Source organism: Emys orbicularis, chromosome 25 (genome assembly GCF_028017835.1).
Source record: "Emys orbicularis isolate rEmyOrb1 chromosome 25, rEmyOrb1.hap1, whole genome shotgun sequence".
Taxonomy (NCBI): Eukaryota; Metazoa; Chordata; order Testudines; family Emydidae; genus Emys; species Emys orbicularis.
The window spans coordinates 2,879,787-2,898,907 of NC_088707.1; the positions used below are offsets into that span (position 1 = coordinate 2,879,787).

Sequence of the window (19,121 nt, forward strand, 5' to 3'; positions counted from 1 at the left end):
AGATTTTAAAATGCTGACCTTATTGATTTACAAACTCGTTCTTGGAGCAGAGCTCTCAGCAGGCGCTGTTGATTCTCCCCAGAGAATTGCAGATCTCCGATCCAGGAAATCGTTTTATTGAATAATTAGTGCTTGCCCCAAAATGTGCCGCTGCATGTGAGTGCTGATCTCGTTTCCCCCCCCCCCCCCCCCCGGGTTAGTCCATTTCCATTTGTTGGAACAAGATCCCCTCCAGCGAGAATCCTATAGCCAGTTAGCTGGAGGAGCTAATTTCCCTGGCCTTTCATGGTCATTTTAGTGCAGAAGCAGACTTTTAAGCCCACCAAATACCTTACCCCTTCATGTATGCTCCCTCTTCTTTTGCTTGTCTTAAAGAACCTGTAGAAATGTTTTACTGCAAGTCTCTAGGCTGAACAACCACAAGAGATTCAAAAATACAAGCTGCAAAGTGAGGCGAGACCTCTTGGTCAGAGGGAGGTTTTCTTGGTTTTACCCTTCTCGCTCCTTCACAATCTGTCAGTTCAGTCCAAGCCCCACTTTGCTCTTTTGGTGGCCAACATTTTGCCACCTTCAGAGTTTTTAGCTGTGCCACTTAAGTCTGATTTGGAGCAACTTGCCCTGAAAAGAAGGTGTGTGCGACTCAGGCTGTGCCCGCTCCACACTCTGTGTTTGGAGGAGGGACTTGTGTTCCCGCCTCCATTGTGTTCAGCCCTGCAGTCGCTTCTCAGGTAAGAGCCCTTTGTCCCCAGGAATAAACTGCAACATCAACTGCCTGTTGGGTGCTTGAGCCCGGTGCTGAGGGAGCAAGCGACCTTGGTGGAGTGGGGGCGTTGGTGCTGAGGGAGCACAGCGCAGGGCTGTGGAGACGCTTTCAATACTGGCTACGGCCAAAGAAAATCCTTAACATTGAGAAGGAACGTGGTCATTCCAGTGCTCCCATGGCAGATTGGCCATTAGGTTCCTGTGCTGCTGGTGTCCCAGGTAGGGATATTAGCCGACTGCCACGTCAACGTCTGAAACAAGTTCAGCCCTGGTGCCCAGGGGCTTCCCACTAACTTCTCCAGTGCCCAGCTGAGGAACGTGAGTGTCAGGCCTGTTCACGCCACCCATTAGCTTGTCAGGGGTCAAAGTGCCTGGAATCGGGGTGTCCAGGATACCAGCTTGAAGCCAGTTGCCACAGACATCTAATGGCCAGAAGGAGCTGGGAAGTGTCTTGTTCCTCTGCCCCGAAAAGGCATCCACTGGAGGATTTGCCCACTGGTTCTTGTTCAATGTGTTTTTCCCAGAGCCAGTTCCATGGTGCTGAGTGGGATTGCTCGAGCGTTTGTCTCTGTAAATATTTTCTGTGTTTGTAACGTCCTGACGTTCTAACTGCCATATTTGTATTTCTGTAATAAAGGATTTTTACACCAGTTTTGCTCAGGAACGCTGATATTTATTGTTTCAGGAAGATATTGTCCTCACTGGTAGCTGTGCCCCTGCTTTTCGCCAAGATCCACGTCATTGTCTTGGTTTATACTAACTGCTTGGACACACTGAATCATCCCAGGCCAAGAGGCCTCAACCCCATCCGCTGCCTCTAGGCAACAGGTCTACATGGGGTCAGTGGCACTTGCCAATATTTGGTGCCTTGTTCTCTTCATAAGAGCAACATGCAAATGATGTCCTCGTTGCTTCTTTCCTGCAGTGAATTATCCAGCCTGACGCTGGCGTTGTGGAAATGACTGAGGTCACATACAGCCCTGACAGTGACTTCATTGGGTTCTGAAGGGAGTTGAATCCATGTTTAGACAAGTCTTTGGGGCAGAGACCCAGCGTTTGATTGGCCTGGAATGTGTCAAGCGCCTCTCTGGTGCTGTAAAATTAACAAAGGGGCAGATGGGGGGAAAGTTGGGGTGTAATCCCTTGTGGAATGCAGGGGGTGCCCGCAAGGGAAGGGAGCCCATTTAGGGGGGGGGGGGCGGCGAGTACCTTCCTTTATAACACTGGGTCTGCAAAGCCCAAATTCGTCACAGTGACAGCCCTGGAAATGCTTTTCCCCAGTGACCAATGGGAGAGCAATTCTCCCCTTGAGCAGAGAGCAGCCCCTGGCATGGAGTGAATGCTTTTCAGAGATTTTCAGCATTTTGCACAACTGGCAAAGACCCCTTGACCTCCCACCCCCATTCCCCCAAACCCTCCCCATTGGGAGTTAGCCCCGTGTGGTGGGAGGCAGCAGGCATTTGTGTGCTGGCCCCGTGCTCAGTGCAGCTTGTAGCTTGACAGTGTCGGGGGGCTCAGCAGCTGTTTTATGGGAGGCACCGGAGCCAGGGCTGCTGCCACTTGCAACGTGTGCTATGAGCCACCCTGGGCAGGAGCCTGGCATACATGGCTGTCCACTTCGCCGCCTCGCTCTTGGAAAAACATAGCCGTTCGGGGGGAACTTGGTGGCCAGGCAGATTCTGTAAAAGTGGAGACTACCCACGACGCTGCTGTGATTTCTCAAAAAGAAATGGGTGGTTTTCTCAGGGCCCAAAGCTTGAGGGCCAGCCCAAAGCAGAGGGTTTCACTTGATCTTGCCTGGTCTAGACTAGCGGTTCTGACACAACAGTTCAACCACTTCCCCAAATCCGAGCCACTCCAGCGTGGCTTTAAACGCAGCTGAAAGAACATCAGTGGCTGGCCAGGTAATGCCAGCAAGGTTATCCCGCAGCGTAGGCCCAGCCCAGCCAAATCTGACATGGCCCGAAAGTGAGAGCCTCAGGTCTGGGGTGCCACTAAAGACCTGCCTGCAGCTGGCATCCCCCAAGCACTGATCGCAGCAGCTTCATGTTCGACTGCCCCAGTGGTCCTGGGGGGGGGGGGGGTGTGTTAATCAACCACTTTCCTACATGCCTCCAGCCCCCCGCAAATGGGCCACTTAACCTGCTGCCTCTGGTTCCTGGCTTAGAGCCTAGGTGGATGCAGGGGCCTGTCAGCAGCCTGGGGACGGGCCAGAGCTCAGCGAGCTCTCCGGGGCAAAGGGGAAGGGATTTGCTGACGGCGTGTACCACCGAGTGGCTCAAACATGGCTCCGTTGAGTGTGGGACTGTTTGGGTTCCATTCGTCTGCCTGACTAGCCGTGTGACCTTACAAAAATCCCCGTGCCTCAGTTTCTCCCTGGTTACAGTGGAATGATGCATGCTGCCCAGGAGTGCGGTGCGAGGCTCCATGGTTTGTGCTTTGAGCTGAAACTTGCTGCTCACGCACAGCGGGCGCTGGGGTTGGAAGACCAGCCCTGATGCACTGCTTTCTCCTAGCCCCTGGAATGCCTGCCCTCTGGGATGGCCGCTTGGCTGCTGTGAAAGGCAGGGGAGAGGCGCTGGTGCTGCAGCAGAGGTAAAGAGGAGCCGGATCCCAGCAGGGGTCCTGTGACTGTCATGTCGGAAGTCAGTGGGCGATAGGCAGCTTGTGGTGAGCAGTGATCTGAGTCCGCCCAGGGTGCGGAGCAGCAGAGCGAGGGGGGGAGAGATAGAAAGCTGAACATGTGCCAGGAGAGATAAGAGTTGTTATCACAGGCCGCTTGCGAGGGGAAATGCCAGCCCAGCCAGCCCCCCGTAGAAATACCGCACCTAGTGCCTGCTCCTGCAGCTCGGCCAGCTCGGGGGGTGCAGGGAATGAGCCTGGGGAAACAGGACAAAGTCTGGTCGGCAGGTTGGGGGTGGAGGAGAGCAGGTGAGGGATGAAAGGTCCAGCTTGTGTCCTCGGCGGTGGGTGAGACTGGCCATAAAGCTCCAAGGGCTCAGCTGTGCTGCCAGGCGTGGCAGTGCCCCAGGTGTGCTTTACAAGGGATTGCCTTGGATTTTACTGCCATTCCTTGCAAGAGCCAAGTGCATCAGATGCCACAGATCAGCTGCGTGACCTTGGGCTCTGCCTTGCTCCTCCCAGCTGTGTCTGTAGAGTCTCTTTAGCTCGGGAGCTCTCCGAGGCAGGGGCTGGCTCCACCCTGTGTGTGAAAGGCCCACCGCAAAGGGGCCCAGATCTTACATAACTAATAATTGTCTAACTACCCAGGCTGCCAGCGCCCCAGGTCTGAGCCCCCTGCTGGCCTTTTTCCTTCTCATGCCCCGGCACGCGTAAGGAAGCTTTTGCTGTCCTGGTTGCGCCTCGTTGAAGCCTCTGTTCCCCGCTGGGCTTCCCTGGGTGTTGCTGGTTGGTTCAGGGATTGCACTCGGAGCCGTTCTGCTGATGCCCAAGGAGGAGCAGGGGCCAGCGTGTGCTGTGCTGGTTCTGCAGGGCTAACAAGAGCCCACAGCCCCTGGCCCCAGCCGTTAGTGTCCAAGTGGGTGAGGAAGGGCCGGTTCATGCAGTCGCTGTGCGGAGAAGAGCTGTGCGTGGAGGCTGGGCCAGACCCGCAGTAGGTAGCCTGGCCACCAGTTCTGCTTTTCCAGGCCATGAGGAGACAGCCACAGGGGCCTATCGGGACGAGCTGGTGCTGAAATCCTCCTTATCGCAGCGAATCGCCCCCGCTGGATGCAGCCCAGGCTGAGGTCGCTCTGTCTCCAAGTCACACATTCAAACCTCGGCGCGATGCCTCAGGGTGACAGATGCGAATCCTTCCCCGCGCTCGCTCGGGCCGAGGTGGCCCGGGGGCACGTATTTCCTGCCAGCGGGGACTGGCGTTCGGGTGGCTTTATCTGGAAAGCGAGACGCACTGGGACCGTCACCGTGTCCAGCTGCTGCACCGCAGAGAGGTGACACTGACGCGCGGCTGAACCGGGGCATCCGAACCCCACCGGGAGCTTGGTTACAAATGGACGTGGATTTTTCCTTGGAAGAGGTGCCCAAGCCCCATAGATTTCCTGCCCCCCACAGGGTGCTGCCATCTGTTACAGGTGGTGGATTTGGGCGCCGGTGTGACTGCTAGGTGAGATCCGGCCGATGGGGTGACAAATGTCATGGATTTGTTGTGCTCCAATCCCAGAATCCATCATGGGAGGCAACGAACGATCTACACCAGCTGGCATGCTGATTGGCTAGACCTCCCATTGCGTTTGGCTGAACCGTCATGGCTACATTACACACTTCAGTGTGTGGGTCACATCCGCTTCCTGCATGTGTGTCCACCCAGTTCGCCCTGGGCTTTTAACCCAGGCCAGGCCGGAGCTGGAGCACAAGTAGGGTCCAGGAGCCGGCACGGGCTCGCTGGGAGCCGTATCAGTGGAAGTGAAGTGTTTATTGGAAGACAGTCAAGTGTGGAAAGCTGTGCCTGATTTTCCACTGCCGGGCTCTGGAGAGCGTCTCCGGCACGTCCCGTCTGAGGGGCCATTTAAGGAGCTTAGTGTTAGAAAAGCTCCAGGCTCTGTACGTCACATGCCAAGCTCAGGATTCGGAGCCTTGCTCTGGTTCTGCTTTAGCGTTGCAGGCACTCCAGTGAGGTCCTGCCCACTGTATACACGCTCTGTGTGGGTACCGCTATCCTACGATTTCCTCCCTTAGCTCCTGAGCTGTGCCGTTTCCAGGGAATCTGGCCACAGTGCTGGAGGGTGTTCGAATGGTATTTAGCATTTTACAAACACTTACTGCTTAATCTCCACAATCACGTCGATGGGTTCGGGCTATTCCTTGTGGGGAAACTGAGACACGGAGGGGCGAAGTGACTGGAGAGGACAGAGTCGCTTTGGAAATACGTCTGGTCAGAGGTGCCCAGACAGGTATGGCCGAGCAGGCTCGCTCTGCCGGAGATAACACTGGTTGCCAGTGGGGAAATTGAGGCACAGAGGGACGTGGCTCACCCAAGGTTGCAAAGTGAGTCAGTGGCAGAGCTGGGAATAGGACCCAGGAGTCCTGATTCATAGACTCATAGGGCTGGAAGGGACCTCGAGAGGTCATCTAGTCCAGTCCCCTGCACTCACGGCAGGACTAAGTATTACAGACCATCCCTGACAGGGGTTTCGCCAACCTGCTCTTAAAAATCCCCAATGATGGAAATTCCACAACCTCCCCAGGCAATTTATTCCAGGGCTTAATCACCCTGGGAGTGAGTTAGGAAGTTTTTCCCATCAGGAATCGGATCTTGGGAAGAGTGGCTGCAGCAGGGAACGCAGTGTGTGAGGCTGCTACTCTGGGGTCATGGCCCGCGGGGGAGTGACTAAACGAGGGGCGTGCGGAACGCGCTTTCCCAAGCAGAGTCTCTGGCTCAGGGCGAAGCAGGGACAGGCCGGGGGGCTGGGAAAGGCCATGCAAAAGAGAAAGGGAAAGCATCTGTTTATGCAACAGAATAACCAGGCATTAGGAGCATTTCCTGTTTAGTAAATATAACGCAGGGCAAACAATGGGGCCGCAGGAAAAAACCTTCCGGGAACTCAGCCCGTCTCCTAGCACTGCGCTGGGATGCTCACGTAGCCCCCACGCACTGGGCCACAGGCCGGGCTAAGGCCCCCACGTGCCACTGACCAGCCAGGTGCCCTGCAGCCAACCCAAGCGGGTCGAGCGCTTGAGGCGCATGCGGGAGAGAGGTGCCCTGGCCTTGTGACCAGCCACAGCCCCTCGTTCCAGCGCCTTCTGCCCCCGTCCCTCCTGCCAGGCACTCAGCAGCTCGGTGTGTCCCTGCGGCTGCTGGCGCCCGGTCCAGGTGTGCGCTGCAGGGGCCTTTGTCACCCACTGGAGCCCAAAGCCCAGTCCCCAGCCCTGCTTTGTCAGCGGCCTTTTCTGGGAGTCTGAATTAGTGCAAGACATGGGGGGGGGCCTGTGGCGGCTCTGCCCTGTGTGCCCTGGGCAGGGGAGGGGCCTCACACACACATAGGGCGCACGTGCCCCTGGCATGGGAGCCACACAGCCCACAACGTGTCCAGGACCCACAGTTACAGAACTCTTCAATCAATGTGTGTTTGCCCCCCGATCTCTGAGCTCAGTGGTAGCCCCATTTTACACGGGGGGAGACTGAGGCACAGAGAGGGTGACACGGCCGGTCCAGATTCACCCAGCCAGCGAGTGGGAGTGCCTGGAATAGAACCCAGGAGGCCTGGCCCCAGTTCCCGCCCCTGCTTCGACCCATTAGCCCCCCACACCCGGAGCTGGGCCTAGAACCAGGGCGTTCTGGCTCCACGCTGCCCCCCCTCCCCACTCTGACTACTCCAGCGGGGGCTTGGCTGCAGGAGGGGGAACCCGGCCGGGAGGAGGGGATGCTCCCAGCCAGCGGGACGAGGGAGTGGCACCTGTCAGCTGGCGGGGAGGCGGTGTGGGGCTGGGCACCAGGGTGAGCCCCCGTGTGTCAGACACAAAGCAGGGCCTTGTGCGAGGCAGCTCCAAGGGAGAACGCAGGGGGACGTGGCTGAGGTGCGGGGGGGGGGAGGGGAAACACACCCCGATTCTCTTTGTGTCCGAGCTCTGCTGCCCCTGACACGGGGCCTTGCCACCAGTCTGGCCTTTGGGTCTCGGTTCCCCAGCCCAGCCCTGCATGTGCTGGCCAGCACCACGCCACAGCCTGAAAGAGCTGGCTAAGGTGCGCAGGCACTGGCCTGGGACACCACAGCCTGGGCCGGGGGGATGCTAGCCCGGCCCAGCAAGAACGTTCTAGGCTGCACTCTGGGGTTATCCCCCAGCCACAGTCGCATGGTGAGTGGATACTAACTCCAGCTGCCAGGCCAATGCCTGGGGGTGGAGGAAAGGCAGGGGCTGGGTTTGGCAATTAGCCCTGCATACCGGACAGCCCCGGCTTCGCCCTGGCCTGGCCTGGCTGGTGCCGTTCCGGGAGGGGCCAGCGATCCTGCCTGGACAATGGATGTTTGGCTGGGGGAATCGGGGTGCTCTGGGCTGCCCGGCCCACGCCCCTGCAGATGCCAGCCTGCCCGCTACCCCGGGATCATTGGGGCCCCAGCCACCTTGGGAGCTCCATGGGGCAGCTGGCGACTGGCTGGAGAGGCCCAGACGCTCCCAAGGGCAGCGCCCAAGCAGGGGCACGGAGCAGCCTGTGGGTTGGGGGCTCAGACTGTACAGTGGCTCACCCAGGCCCTCGGTGCCAGTGCCCCCATGCCCTTGTCTGCAGATGCCAGGCTGGCCGTGCTGGGCATGACACTTGGCTGGCCTGCCCCAGGGACCCCGTGAGCCCTGCCAGGCTCTTCCAGGCAGACGCGCACCGGGGAGGAAAGTGAAAGCAGCTGAAACGCCGGCACGCAGCTGCAGCGCTGGGCGCGAACCCAGCACAGGTCAAGGTCCTGGGGCTCGGGTGCTGTCTTCCCACGGGGCAGGGGCCAGTCAAGGGCTTTCCTGTCTCAGCCTGGACACATCCTGGTGCCCCGCCCAGAGCCTCCAGGAGCTGGGCCTGCGAGGAGGTTAGTGAGGGGATGCGTGGGGCCAGCCTGGCTCCCGGCAGCAGCACCCAGCAGGTAAGGGGGCGCTGGGCCCCAGGGGATTCTGGGTGACGGGAATGTGGCAGGTGAGGGAATCTGGGAAATTGTGGGTGGGGACTGAATTGGGGGCTGGGTGAGGGACCTACCCAGGGGAGCCTGGCGAATGGGGTGATGGGGGCTCCTGGGTGCAGGGAATGGGGCACCGGGGGCTGTCTCTGTTGTGGGTACAGTCTGAGCCCCCCCCCCACATTCCCCTCGCTGTGCAGCCCCAACCCCCCCCCCAAATGCATTCCTTAGCTCAGCCCTTGGCCCCTCCGGCCCCATCCCCTGCTGCCTGCTTGGAGGGCGGGGGACGGGGGGAGAAACGGTCCATCCCTCTGCCCGGGCCATAGGCCTGGGGCATGGGACCTGGAGGGGGGAGGGTCTGACGCCCCCCCCCGCCCCCGCTCTTTGGCAGCAGGCAGCAATGCTGCAGGGAGATGCTGCCAGGTGCCCGCTGGTCAGCTGTGGGGCTGCCCCGGGGGCGGGATTGTGGGGAGGGGGCCGTGGGGCGGGACTGGGGGCTGGATTGCAGGAGGGGGCCGTCGGGCGGGACTGGGGGGAGGGGGCCGTGGGGCTGCCCCGGGGGGCGGGATTGTGGGGAGGGGGCCGTGGGGCGGGACTGGGGGAGGGGGCTGCCCCGGGGGCGGGATTGCGGGGAGGGGGCCGTGGGGCGGGATTGCAGGAGGGGGCCGTGGGGCGGGACTGGGGGGAGGGGGCCGTGGGGCTGCCCCGGGGGGCTGGATTGCGGGGAGGGGGCCGTGGGGCGGGACTGGGGGCTGGGGGGCTGGATTGCAGGAGGGGGCTGGCCGGGCTGCCCCGGGGGGGCGGGATTGCGGGGAGGGGGCCGTGGGGCGGGACTGGGGGAGGGGGCCGTGGGGCTGCCCCGGGGGCGGGATTGCGGGGAGGGGGCCGTGGGGCGGGACTGGGGGCCGGGGGGCGGGATTGCAGGAGGGGGCTGGCCGGGCTGCCCCGGGGGGCGGGATTGCAGGAGGGGGCCGTGGGGCGGGACTGGGGGAGGGGGCCGTGGGGCTGCCCCGGGGGCGGGATTGCGGGGAGGGGGCCGTGGGGCGGGACTGGGGGCTGGGGGGCGGGATTGCAGGAGGGGGCTGGCCGGGCTGCCCCGGGGGGCTGCGCTGTCTCTTTAAGAGGCTCCGGGCGGAGCTGCAGGGAAAGTCCCGGGCCGGACAATGCGCGAGCCCCGGGCAGCCTGCGCCGAGCCGGGTCCGGGACGCGGCCCCCGCACGAGCCCCCGCCTGCAGGTACCGGCCGGGCTGGGGGGGGCGAAGGGTGACTGCGCCCCCCATGGGCCATAGCCCCGACTCCGTCCCCACAGCGAGCCCCTCGGCTGGGCCGGGACAGGGTGAGTCCGGGGGGGCTGCACCCCCCAGGCAGGGAGCCCCACGGCTGGCACCACGCGTGACACATCCTCGTACGCCCGCTCCGCTCCCCCCGTGGCCTGGGGCCGCCCCTCCCCTCAAGCCCACCTGGGGCAGGCTGGGCCCCCCAGGGTTGGAGGGACCGGCTGGGCACCGGGGGTCCAGCCCCCGACGCCCGGGCACCGGTGACACCTGGGGTGAGTGGGCCACGAGCAAATCCTGGCCTGCGGGGGGTCCCTGGGCCCCCAGCCCCGACTCACTGGACACTAGCAGGGCCCCCCCCCATCAGAGCCGCTCAGCCAGGCCCCACGGGGACAGGGCCTTTGCCCCTTGGTGCCGCAACAGCTGACAGGAACAGGACGCCACAGGCCGGGGGGGTCTAGACCCCCTCCAGCCCCTTGGCTTTAAAAGGGGGAGCCCAGGCCAGCCTCTGCCCCGAGCCCCCCCGGGACTGGCCCTGCGTGACCAAGAAGACTGGTGCCCCATGGCCAGCGCTGTGCCGGGGTGCCCGGGCTGGTGGCCAGCAGCGGCTGCCTCCAAGGGGGGAGGCCGAGCTGGCTGCAGGTGGGTGCTGCATGCGGGGTGGCATCGCATGTGGGGAGCAGAGGCCTGACCCACATGTGGGCTGCGACCTGGGTCTTTCAGCCCCCGGCCCCAAGACCCTTCCTGGCCCCCTGCTGCTCTAGAGGAGCCCGTGCCCAGCCCGCCCCGGGAGTCAGCAGCTCACAAACCGTGAGCCCGTCCCAGCCTCCCCGTCCCACCTGCGCCCTGCACAGAGCTGGGCTCCTGCGTGGCCAGTGCACCGGCATCTTGGGCCTTCTATGAGGAGATAACTGGCTCTGTGGATGAGGGGGAAGCAGTGGATGTGTCATTCCTTGACTTTAGCAAAGCTTTTGATACGGTCTCCCACAGATTTCTTGCCGCCAAGTTAAAGAAGCATGGGCTGGATGAATGGACTGTAAGGTGGATAGAAAGCTGGCTAGATCGTCGGGCTCAACGGGTAGTGATCAATGGCTCCATGTCTAGTTGGCAGCCGGTATCAAGCAGAGTGCCCCAAGGGTCGGTCCTGGGGCCGGTTTTGTTTAATATCTTTATTAATGATCTGGAGGATGGTGTGGACTGCACTCTCAGCAAGTTTGCAGATGACACTAAACTGGGAGGCGTGGTAGATACACTGGAGGGTAGGGATCAGATACAGAGGGACCTAGACAAATTGGAGGATTGGGCCAAAAGAAACCTGATGAGGTTCAACAAGGACAAGTGCAGAGTCCTGCACTTAGGACGGAAGAATCCCATGCACAGCTACAGACTAGGGACTGAAGGGCTAGGCAGCAGTTCTGCAGAAAAGGACCTAGGGGTCACAGTGGACGAGAAGCTGGATATGAGTCAACAGTGTGCTCTTGTTGCCAAGAAGGCTAATGGCATTTTGGGCTGTATAAGTAGGGGCATTGCCAGCAGATCGAGGGACGTGATCATTCCCCTCTATTCGGCATTGGTGAGGCCTCATCTGGAGTACTGTGTCCAGTTTTGGGCCCCACCCTACAAGAAGGATGTGGAAATATTGGAAAGAGTCCAGCGGAGGGCAACAAAAATGATTAGGGGTCTGGAGCACATGACTTATGAGGAGAGGCTGAGGGAACTGGGATTGTTTAGTCTCCAGAAGAGAAGAATGAGGGGGGATTTGATAGCTGCTTTCAACTACCTGAAGGGGGGTTCCAAAGAGGATGGAGCTCGGCTGTTCTCAGTGGTGGCAGATGACAGAACAAGGAGCAATGATCTCAAGTTGCAGTGGGGGAGGTCTAGGTTGGATATTAGGAAACACTATTTCACTAGGAGGGTGGTGAAGCACTGGAATGCTTTACCTAGGGAGGTGGTGGAATCTCCTTCCTTAGAGGTTTTTAAGGTCAGGCTTGACAAAGCCCTGGCTGGGATGATTTAGTTGGGAATTGGTCCTGCTTTGAGCAGGGGGTTGGACTAGATGACCTCCTGAGGTCCCTTCCAACCCTGATGTTCTATGATTCTATGCCACCGGGGGTCAGCTCGTGGGTGCAGCTCTCAGTCCGGGCAGCGAGGAGCTGGGGCGGGGGGCGGTCGCTGCAGCCCCACGGATGAGAACAGCCTTGACCCTGGGTGCACAAACCCCCGAGGTGCGCTGCATAACCCCCATGGCTGGCTTACGGCTCCCGGCTAAGGGGGGCTGTGTTTAGTAGGGGGTCCGTGTCCACGCTGTCATCGGGGGGCCCCTGGGTGCCCAGAGCGGGGAGCAGGCGGCAGCTGTAACTGGTGCTGTTCCCCTAGAGCGGCCCCGGCCCCGGCCCCAGCCATGGGCGAGTGGAGCTTCCTGAGCTCGCTGCTGGACGCCGTGCAGGAGCACTCGCCCATGGTGGGCCGGTTCTGGCTGGTGGTGATGCTGATCTTCCGCATCCTCATCCTGGCCACGGTGGGCAGCGACATCTTCGAGGACGAGCAGGAGGAGTTCGTCTGCAACACGCTGCAGCCGGGCTGCAAGCAGGTCTGCTACGACAAGGCCTTCCCCATCTCCCACTATCGCTTCTGGGTCTTCCACATCGTGGTGCTCTCGGCGCCCGCCCTGCTCTTCGTCATGTACGCCATGCACCAGAGCGGCAAGCTGCGCCAGGGCGAGGAGGGCGGCTCCACGGGCCCGCCCCGGCTGCAGCCCAGCCAGCGCACCCACCACGTCCGCACCTTCTACCTGGTCAACGTGGCCATGCGTATCCTGGCTGAGAGCAGCTTCCTGGTGGGGCAGTGGCAGCTGTACGGGTTCCACGTGGAGCCGCACTTCACCTGCCAGCGCTCGCCCTGCCCCCACCACGTGGACTGCTTCGTGTCCCGGCCCACCGAGAAAACCATCTTCATCCTCTTCTACTTCGTGGTGGGCGTGGTCTCCACCCTGCTCAGCCTGGTGGAGCTGGCCCACCTGCTGGCCAAGGACAGGTGCCAGGGGACGGCAGCCAACAAGCCCCCGGCCGCCTCCTACGAGCAGCAGGAAAACTGGTCCAACCAGGCGCACGAGCAGTGCCAGCACTTCCTGCCCCCGGGTGACGGGGGCGCCAAGGGGGTGGCCTGCAGCGTCCCCAACCACTACAAGCCCTCAGCCCTGTTCCGGCCCCAAGCCCCCTCCACGGGCAGCAAGGTCTCCCAGGCCGCGGCCAGGGCCGATTTGGTGGTCTAGGGCTCACGCTACGGCCCAGCTCCCATCTGTGCCAGTCACCAGGCCGTCCGCTTAGCAGGGCCACCACAGCAAAACCAGTGACCTGAGCGGGACGTTCTCAGCCCTGAGTGGCCAGGGCCCGCGGTCCGTACCAGCCCCGTACAGCCTGGCAGAGACCTGCCCTCCTGCCTTGGGCGCACAGAGGGCCCTGAGTCTAGGGCACAAAGCCCCTCATGCCACAAGCGGGCAGAGGGCTGAACTGGGTCTTGCCCTGGCAGGAAAGGAGCCGGCCCGGCTACAAGGAGTGACAGCACGGCCCAGGGGTTCGAGCATTGGGCTGGCACATGGGAGAGCTGGGGTCTCGTTCCGGCTGGTGTAGGTGACCAGACGAGGGGCAGTGAACTGACCCAGCCCCTCTGCCTGCTGCTCAGACGGGGGACGAGACTGTTCCTGAAGACAGGAAGCTGGGTGGGGCGGGCAGGGATAGGGGGCTCTGGGGCCAGGCGAAACGGCATCGCCAATTTTTATACATTTGTGTGAATAAACAGAAGAAAACTTTTAAATTAAGAAACCCGAGCCCAACTGGTGATTTGTGAGCGAGGTTGGTGCCGTGGCGTGAGCCCGTGGGGGGGACAGGCCGCGTTCTCTCTTCGTTTTCACACTTGGATTTGGAGCAGGAGCTAAATTCAACCTGTCCCATCAGTGACACATTCCCTGTGCCTGAGCGCTCGGAGGCCCCACCATGGCAGAGCCTGGTGCTCATAACCAGAGCCCTGGCCCAGGCCCGGCCGTGGGGAGATGCTGGCAGTGCCCCGTGTTGGAATCCCAGGCCGGCCCAGCGCGCTGTGTGGTAAGGATTGTTCTGGCCACGCCAGGCGTGTGGGTCCAGACGCCCGTGGGCTTAGCGGTGGTTGGGGGCCCGGGATGGCCGTGCATGGGGTGGAGCCTGGTGTCAGACGCCAGCCCTGCCCTGTGCAGGCTGGACATGGTGTGAGGGTGTGAGGGTGTGTGGGGGGGAAGCCCAGGGACAGACTAGCAGGGGGCTGCGGGTCAGGGTTCCCATCAATCGCTCGGTGCATGGCCAGGGGCCTGTGGCAGCCGTGGGCGCTGCAGTGAGGGTCTCACATTTTGGGAGGGCGCGAGTGGCTGTTGGGTTGCTATGTGGGGGGGGGGGGGCTGGCTGGGTGCCAGGTTCCTCTTGTCTCCTGTTTCCTGTTGCAGGAGGGTGGTACCACGCCCAGAGGTTAATGGAAAAAAAGGTAGAAAAGAAAAACACCAACCGCCCCTCCCATGCCAGATCCTGCGTCAGGGCCCCTCCATTAACTCTCTCATGGCAGCACCACTGCCCAAGCCAGGACGCCTGGGTTCTGTTCCCTGCTCTGCTCATGACGCACCGTGGGGGAGGCTCTTGCTGTGCCTCAGGTTCCCCAGCTATAGTGCTGCAGGTGCCTGGGCGAGGCTGTATTAATTAGGACTGTCACACGATTAAATAAATTAATAGCACGATTAATGGCACTGTTAAACAAGAATAGAATACCATTTATTTAAATAGTTTTGAATGTTTTCTACATTTTCAAATATTAATTTCAATTACAACACTAAATATAAAGTGTACAGTGCTCACTTTCTATTTATTTTATTACAAATATTTGCACTGTAAAAAACAAAAATAGTGTATTTCAGTTCACCTAATACAAGTACTGTAGTGCAATCTCTTTATCCTGAAAGTTGAACTTACAAATGTCAAATTATGTACAAAAAAACAAACAAACCTGCATTCAAAAACAGAACAATGTAAAACTTCAGAGCCTACAAGTCCACTGAGTCCTACTTCTTGTTCAGCCAATCGCTCAGGCAAGCAAGTTTGTTTACAGTTGCAGGAGATCATGCTGCCCGCTTCTTGTTTACAATGTCACCTGAAAGTGAGAACAGGGGTTCTCATGGCACTGTTGTAGCCGGCGTCCCAAGATATTCACATGCCAAATGCACTAAAGATTCATATGTCCCTTCACGCTTCAACCACCATTCCAGGGGACATGCGTCCATGCTGATGACGGGTTCTGCTCGATAAGACTCCAAAGCAGTGCGGACCGATGCATGTTCATTTTCATTATCTGAGTCAGATGCCACCAGCAGAAGGTTGATTTTCTTTTTTGGCGGTTCGGGTTCTGTAGTTCCTGCATCGGAGTGTTGCTCTTTTAAGACTCCTGGCAGCATGCTCCACACCTCGTCCCTCTCAGATTTTGGAAAGCACTTCAGATTCTTAAACCTGGAGTCAAGTGCTGTAGCTATCTTTAGAAATCTCACATCGGTACCTTCTTTGCGTTTTGTCAAATCTGCAGTGACAGTGTTCGTAAATCAGACAACATATGCTGGGTCGTCATCCGAGACTGCTATATGATGAAATATAGGGCAGAATGCAGGTAAAACAGAACAGGGGCTATACAATTCTCCCCCAAGGAGTTCAGTCACAAATTTAATTAATGCATTATTTTTTTTAACAAGTGTCATCAGCATGGAAGCATCTCCTCTGGAATGGTGGCCGAAGCATGAAGGGGCATACGGATGTTTAGCATATCTGGCACGTAAATACCTTGCAATGCCAGTTACAAAAGTGCCATGCAAATGCCTGTTCTCACTTTCTGGTGACATGGTAAATAAGAAGAGGGCAGCATTATCTCCTGTAAATGTAACCAAACGTGTCTGTCTTAGCGATTGGCTGAACAAGAAGTAGGACTGAGTGGACTTGTAGGCTCTGAAGTTTTACATTGTTCTGTTTTTGAGTGCAGTGATGTAACAAAAAAAGTTCCACATTTGTAAGTTGCACTTTCAGGACAAAGAGATTGCACTGCAGTACTTGTATGAGGTGAATTGAAAAAGACTATTTCTTTTGTTTATCATTTTTACAGTGCAAATATTTGTAATGAAAACGAATAGAAAGGGAGCACTGAACACTTCCTGTTCGGTGTTGTAACAGAAATCAATACATTTGAAAATGTAGAAAAGCATCCAAAAATATTTAATCCATTTCCATTGGTATCCTAGTAACAGGGCGATTAATCACGATTAATTTTTTGACTCACGCGCCTGAGTTAACGGATTAATCAACAGCCCTGGTATTAATACGTCTGCTGGCGGGGGGGGCGCTAGGCTGCTCAGAGCCCAGGCAATGCAGGGGGGGGAGGGGGGAAGCAGCAGAGCAGCTTTGCTGCCCCCTGGTGCCCAGAGCCCAGAGCAGCAGGCCCATGGGGCCCAGGATGCTTTAATTTAATAAGTCACAACCCTGAAAATGAGCAGCCCCCCCCCCCCCCAATCCCTGGGCAGGATCCCAGGGCGGGCACCAGGAGCTGGCTCAGGCAAGCCCTGGCCCTCCCCTCTGGGCCTCTGCCAGCACCGGCTGGGCCGCGCCGTGTGCCCCTGCCCTGCCCGCACCTCGGGGGGTCGGAGCCTAGGGCTGAGCTCGCCCCGAGCAGAGCCTGCCTGTCCCAGGCGACCCAGCTCTTCCCAGTGCCCTCTGCCAGCCCAGGGTCTGGCCAATGGCCCCCACGCCCGGCTGACACTCGGCTCAGAGTCACCCGTCCACCGGCCCCGGGACGCTGCCCCCCCCCCCCCACAGTGTGTGTCTCAGGGGAGGAGGGCAGCTGCTTTCCTGGACTCTGGGTGCTTCTCCCCAAGCGAGACCCCCCCTGGTTCTCAGCTGGTCGTGCTCGGCTTCACTCTCCCCCCCCCCCGCCCCCCAGCAGCCTAGGGTGTGCCTGGCCCGGCTGCGTGGGGCGCCCAGCTGGAGTTGGGCGGGGTTGGTGGAATACGCCAACCGGGCCAACCTGTCTGTGCGATAGCAGGGCAGGGACGGGGCGGGGGGGGGGGGGGGAAGCAAGTGCTGCAGCCCAGCCCCCCGCCATTCCCGTCGCAGGGCAGACACCGCAAGGAGATGGGCAGGTGGCAGGGGAGGAGACTCGCCAGGGCCAGGGAACCCTGCTGCCCCCCCCCCCCCCCCCCCCGCTAACAGGCTATAAGCCCCATGCCTGGGCCAGAGCAGCCAGCCTGGGGGAGCCGGGGGATGAGGTGGGGCCCGGGGCAGCGGCAGACTAACGTCACCCCCCGGCCTGGCCTCCTGCCTGTCCCCAGAGAGTGCAAGCTCCAGCCCCATCTTCACCCTGGGCCCAGACCTGATCATGCCAATGCCATGCTCAGCTCTGCCCCCCCCCCCCCCCAAACCCCTGTGTGTGACAGGAACAGACCAAGCAGGTGAATGAGCAGCAGCCCGCCAGGCAGAGCCCCCCAGGCATTAAGCCACCCGGCCCCCCATAGTGCCACGCGCCAGCCTATGTGCCCCCAGCAGATTTTATCTGTGGAGGTCACTGGCCCCCCCAGAGAAACACGCTTCAAATCAAACAGCTCCACCCCCCCCCCCCCCCGAGGCAGAGAACGACAGGCCGCATCCAGCGCCCCCCAACTGGATTTCAGAGGGAACAAGAACAGTTTACGTACATTGGGGAGGGGAGGAATACCCCTAGGGGGGCAGCCCAGTGGCATGCGGGGGGAGAATACCCCTGGGGGGACCTCCTTTGGTTTGTGTTTTTCTTCCTCTCAACTTCTCCCCAGAGAGTCCAAAGCCACGAAAATCTCAACAACAACAAAAAAATTTAATAATAATAAATTGTGTGGACCCCTGTCCCCCCCCCAGCCCCCTCCCCGCCCCCACTTCACATCCAGATCCGGGACCCCCCCTTGCCAACCGCAGCACGTCTCTAAAAACCCCTCCCGACTTTTACAAAGTTTTTAAAAGGTATTTATAGATATTTATAGCTATTTATAGATATATAATCTGGCTTTGTCTGGCTTTGCAATGAATCGGCCTCTGGTTCCTGGCGGGTGTTTCTGGTTTTACCTGACAAGCAAATTGGATTGTTGTTGGTTTTGCTGGTGACGACAGGCGTGTGTGTGTGGGGGGAACGTGGTGGTGGGGGGGTGCGCGTGACGGCCACAATCAGCTGATCGATTTTGCTCATGAAAATTTTAAAAAACAACTAACGTTTCCCAAACCGACCCTCTCCCCCCAACCCCCCCGGAAACACTTGAAATGCAACTCAACCAAAAGACACTTCATCTTCACAGGGTGCAGCGCCCCCCAGCCGTGGGCCGGACCCCTGCGACAGCGCGCTGGGGGGGTGAGAGTGGGGGGGAGCGGGGCGCTAGTTTGCTCCAACCTGGGTACAAACATCAGTCGCTGGGGGTCTGTAAATCGGCCCCAGCTGATCCCAGCGAGGGCTCAGTGCCCCCCTGGCAGTGCCCACGGGATCCACTTCTGATTCTACGGAAGAGTCCGTCACAAGTCAACAGGGAAGCCATGGCCACAGTGTGTGCTGGTACGGACAGGAACGGGCTGGGGCCCGGGGCCCGGAGGGGGGGGGTGGCCCGCGGCAGCGTCACCTCCTCCCCCTCCTCCTTGGCTTGCCATGCGGCCCTTGGGCCTGGCAGCAAAGAGCAAGAACGGCGTCCTGACGCCGGCGCCGGCCGCGGCGTCACGGCGAGTGGGTGGCCGGGCTGCTTCTGTTGGAGCTGGGCGAGAGGCTGGGGCTGCAGCTGCCGGGGGGCGGCGCCAGGCTGCTCACGCGGGAGGCGCCCGGCTGCCCGCCCAGCGTGTCCAGGCCCTCCGAGTTCTCCAGCATCTCCTGGATGAGGGGCGGCATGGAGCCGGGGATCTCCATCTTCAGCGTGATCACCCGCTCGGCGCCTGCGGGGAGACAGGGGGAGACGGCTCAGCGCGAGCCAGACCTGGACACTGCTTGGAGTCACCCTCTCTGCACTCAGCCTGCCCCCCTCCCTCGGTCATACACACGTGGGGGGAGAAACCTGGCCCCACGGCCAAACTCCAGCCCAAATCAAAGCGCCCCCGTGCCAGCCCCTCACCAGCCTAGGCTCTCTCCCCTTTGCCCTGCCCCTGCCCCTCCCCTCCAGCCCCACCCAGCCGGGCTCTCACCCTTGGCGCTGATGCTGCGCAGGTCCGTGATCTTCATCAGCATCTTGGGGAACATGTGGGGCTTGTTGGGCCTCCTCTTCCTCACATAGATCTTCAGCGCCTCCAGCAGCGGCTCCTGCAGCTTGTCCACCTTGTCGGCCTGCTCCAGGTCCTGGCGATCTGGGGGGCGGGGGCAAGGGGCCGGGAGCCCAGCCATGAAGCCAGAGTTTAGTGCCCAGCTCCCCACCAGGGGGTGCTGT

The 19,121-nt window shown here is 60.1% G+C and overlaps 2 protein-coding genes across 3 annotated transcripts in view; one reads left to right on the plus strand and one right to left on the minus strand.

Annotated features, from left to right (window-relative positions):
* Positions 1-12,050: 12,050 nt before the first annotated feature.
* Positions 12,051-12,920, plus strand: GJD3 (gap junction protein delta 3). Its single transcript, XM_065422760.1, has one exon. It carries the CDS (start codon positions 12,051-12,053, stop codon positions 12,918-12,920), a length of 870 nt encoding a protein of 289 aa, XP_065278832.1.
* Positions 12,921-18,424: 5,504 nt separating this feature from the next.
* RARA (retinoic acid receptor alpha) overlaps positions 18,425-19,121 on the minus strand; it is a 37,622-nt gene continuing 36,925 nt past the window's right edge. For both annotated transcript variants that reach the window (XM_065422473.1, XM_065422472.1), the window contains 2 exons: positions 18,883-19,041; positions 18,425-18,636 (listed from right to left, as the gene is read on the minus strand). In XM_065422473.1, coding sequence (XP_065278545.1) covers positions 18,425-18,636; positions 18,883-19,041 — 371 coding nt within the window. The remainder of the gene's footprint in view (positions 18,637-18,882; positions 19,042-19,121) is intronic.

What these genes read in the sequence shown, in the direction of transcription:
- GJD3 (XM_065422760.1), top strand. Translation starts at nt 12,051, where the DNA reads ATGGGCGAGTGGAGCTTCCTGAGCTCGCTGCTGGACGCCGTGCAGGAG.